Raw genomic sequence first — 1,957 nt, forward strand, 5'->3', positions numbered from 1 at the left:
AACACCAGTACACAATGCGCATATACCACTTCCGTGACCTCAAGTTGATACGGTATAGTTCTATCAACATGTCAGCAAGGTCCACGCCCCCCATATGTTTGTTGTACTTTTCCACTATGTAAGGTCTAGGTACATCAATGAATTTCTTTTCAGATGCAGAATAGCGTCTACATGTTGCCAAGGGCTCAACACAAGCGTATGTTGACACGAAATTTATGCATTTTCTGTCACACCAGCGTACTAAAGCTACATTGTTTGTTGTTTCCACTCTCCAGTCACAGGAGCCACGTCCAGTTTTCTTGATCTCCGCTTCAGTTTTCAAGGGACATTTTCCCATCCTGTCTGTCCTGATAGTGCCACAGAATCAATGCCCCTTTCTTTCAGGGCAATTGCTAACGGTATAGAAGAAAACCAACTATCAACAAACACTTTGAAATGCTGTTTCTCTGGCAATGTTTCCGTCAATGCCAAAACAATATATCCAGACAAACCTAATCCTCTATCACTGCAGGTGTTTTTGCCAACATAAATTTCAAAACCATACATCATGCCTGAAGCACCAGCTCTCGTAAAAGATTTGTAGCCCCACTTGTGAGGCTTATTTCTTATGTACTGTTTCAAACCGCTTCTACCCTTGAATGGTATTATCTGTTCATCAACAGCTTGGTATTCTTCTGGAGGGAGTGTCTTCAATGATGACTGAAATGCAGATAAAAGTGGGCGAATCTTGAAGAGTTTGTCACGATTACTATTAGCTTCAGGCAAGTCTTGATTATTGACAACATGAAAATACCGCAGTAGCTGGAAGAAGCGAGTTCTGCTCATCACATCAGCTATTGGTGAATACCTACACTCATTCGACCAGTATAAATGAATGGAAGGCATTTTGATTATGCCCATGTGCAGTAAAATACCAACAAACTGCTCCATTTCATTTTTGCTCGTCCGCAAAGAAACTGAATCTTTCTGCAAAGCATAGATATTGGATTGCTCAGCAATGAGTTCAAATACGTCATCATTCATAAATATTTTATAATATTGCAAAGGTGTCATTTCCTCTACTGGTCGTGGTGGAAGTGATCCTTTCTATTCTGTGTCTTGTAGCACAAAATCTCTTTTTCTAAATTTATAATCACTACGCTTACATCTATGTTTTACTTGCTGCTGCTGCTCCTGCTCACGTGTAAATGGTGCTCCTTCATTTGTATTGTTGTCGCTTACATCTGATTTTGGCTGAGAATCAATAACTTCACCACTCCTGACTGCATCAGCCTGAAATTTAAAGACATTGACGTCTAAAATACGTAATTATACTTATAATTATGTACTTTCTCAATATTGTTACTTCTGTTAGTGGTCCCTACCTTTGGAAATTCATATTCTGTCTCTTGCTCCTCTCTAATTGCCGAAATTTCAGCTCCATCCTCCTTTTCCACCATCTGAATGAAATTCATGACAGCTGCTTCGGAAATAGCTTGAGAACTTTCATCAATTTCGACAGTTTCATCTTTATCTTCGTCCCCAACATCTGATATATCCCCATCAGGGACATCAATGTATGCATTGAACTCATTATCGGGTAAATTCATAATATATTCTAGGTCAGCATCAGTCATAAAGCCAGACATAATGACGCAATATTTAAAAAGTGTCTAGAATGTGATTTTATACCTGCAAAGCAAAATTTCAAAGACCTACATCAATAGATTTCTAAAGCGAGGCATTAAATTACGTAATTTCCACTCAATTCCACTGTTGCTTTGAAGCAACATAAGGTTTTTCGCAGTTTATCTTATCTGGAAATCATTATGCAAGTCAAATGTATGATGTACTTATGCAGGAAGGATTGTCACAACACACGATAATTATTTGACTGTTAACGAAAGTGCAAAACTTACGTATTTTACACGTTTTTTTATCATCAATTGTTCACAATGAAGACTCCAGCAACTAGTCA

At 38.2% G+C, this 1,957-nt stretch overlaps 1 protein-coding gene across 1 annotated transcript; it reads right to left on the reverse strand.

The window, feature by feature from the left end:
- Positions 1 to 318: 318 nt before the first annotated feature.
- LOC124593856 (piggyBac transposable element-derived protein 3-like) lies at positions 319 to 1,628 on the reverse strand. The gene is made up of 3 exons (XM_047132204.1): positions 1,365 to 1,628; positions 1,159 to 1,272; positions 319 to 966 (listed from the first exon to the last, which is right to left on the reverse strand). Exons 1-3 carry the CDS (start codon positions 1,626 to 1,628, stop codon positions 319 to 321), a joined length of 1,026 nt encoding a protein of 341 aa, XP_046988160.1.
- Between the last annotated feature and the right edge of the window lie 329 nt (positions 1,629 to 1,957).

This window comes from Schistocerca americana, chromosome 2 (assembly GCF_021461395.2).
Source record: "Schistocerca americana isolate TAMUIC-IGC-003095 chromosome 2, iqSchAmer2.1, whole genome shotgun sequence".
NCBI lineage: Eukaryota > Metazoa > Arthropoda > Insecta > Orthoptera > Acrididae > Schistocerca > Schistocerca americana.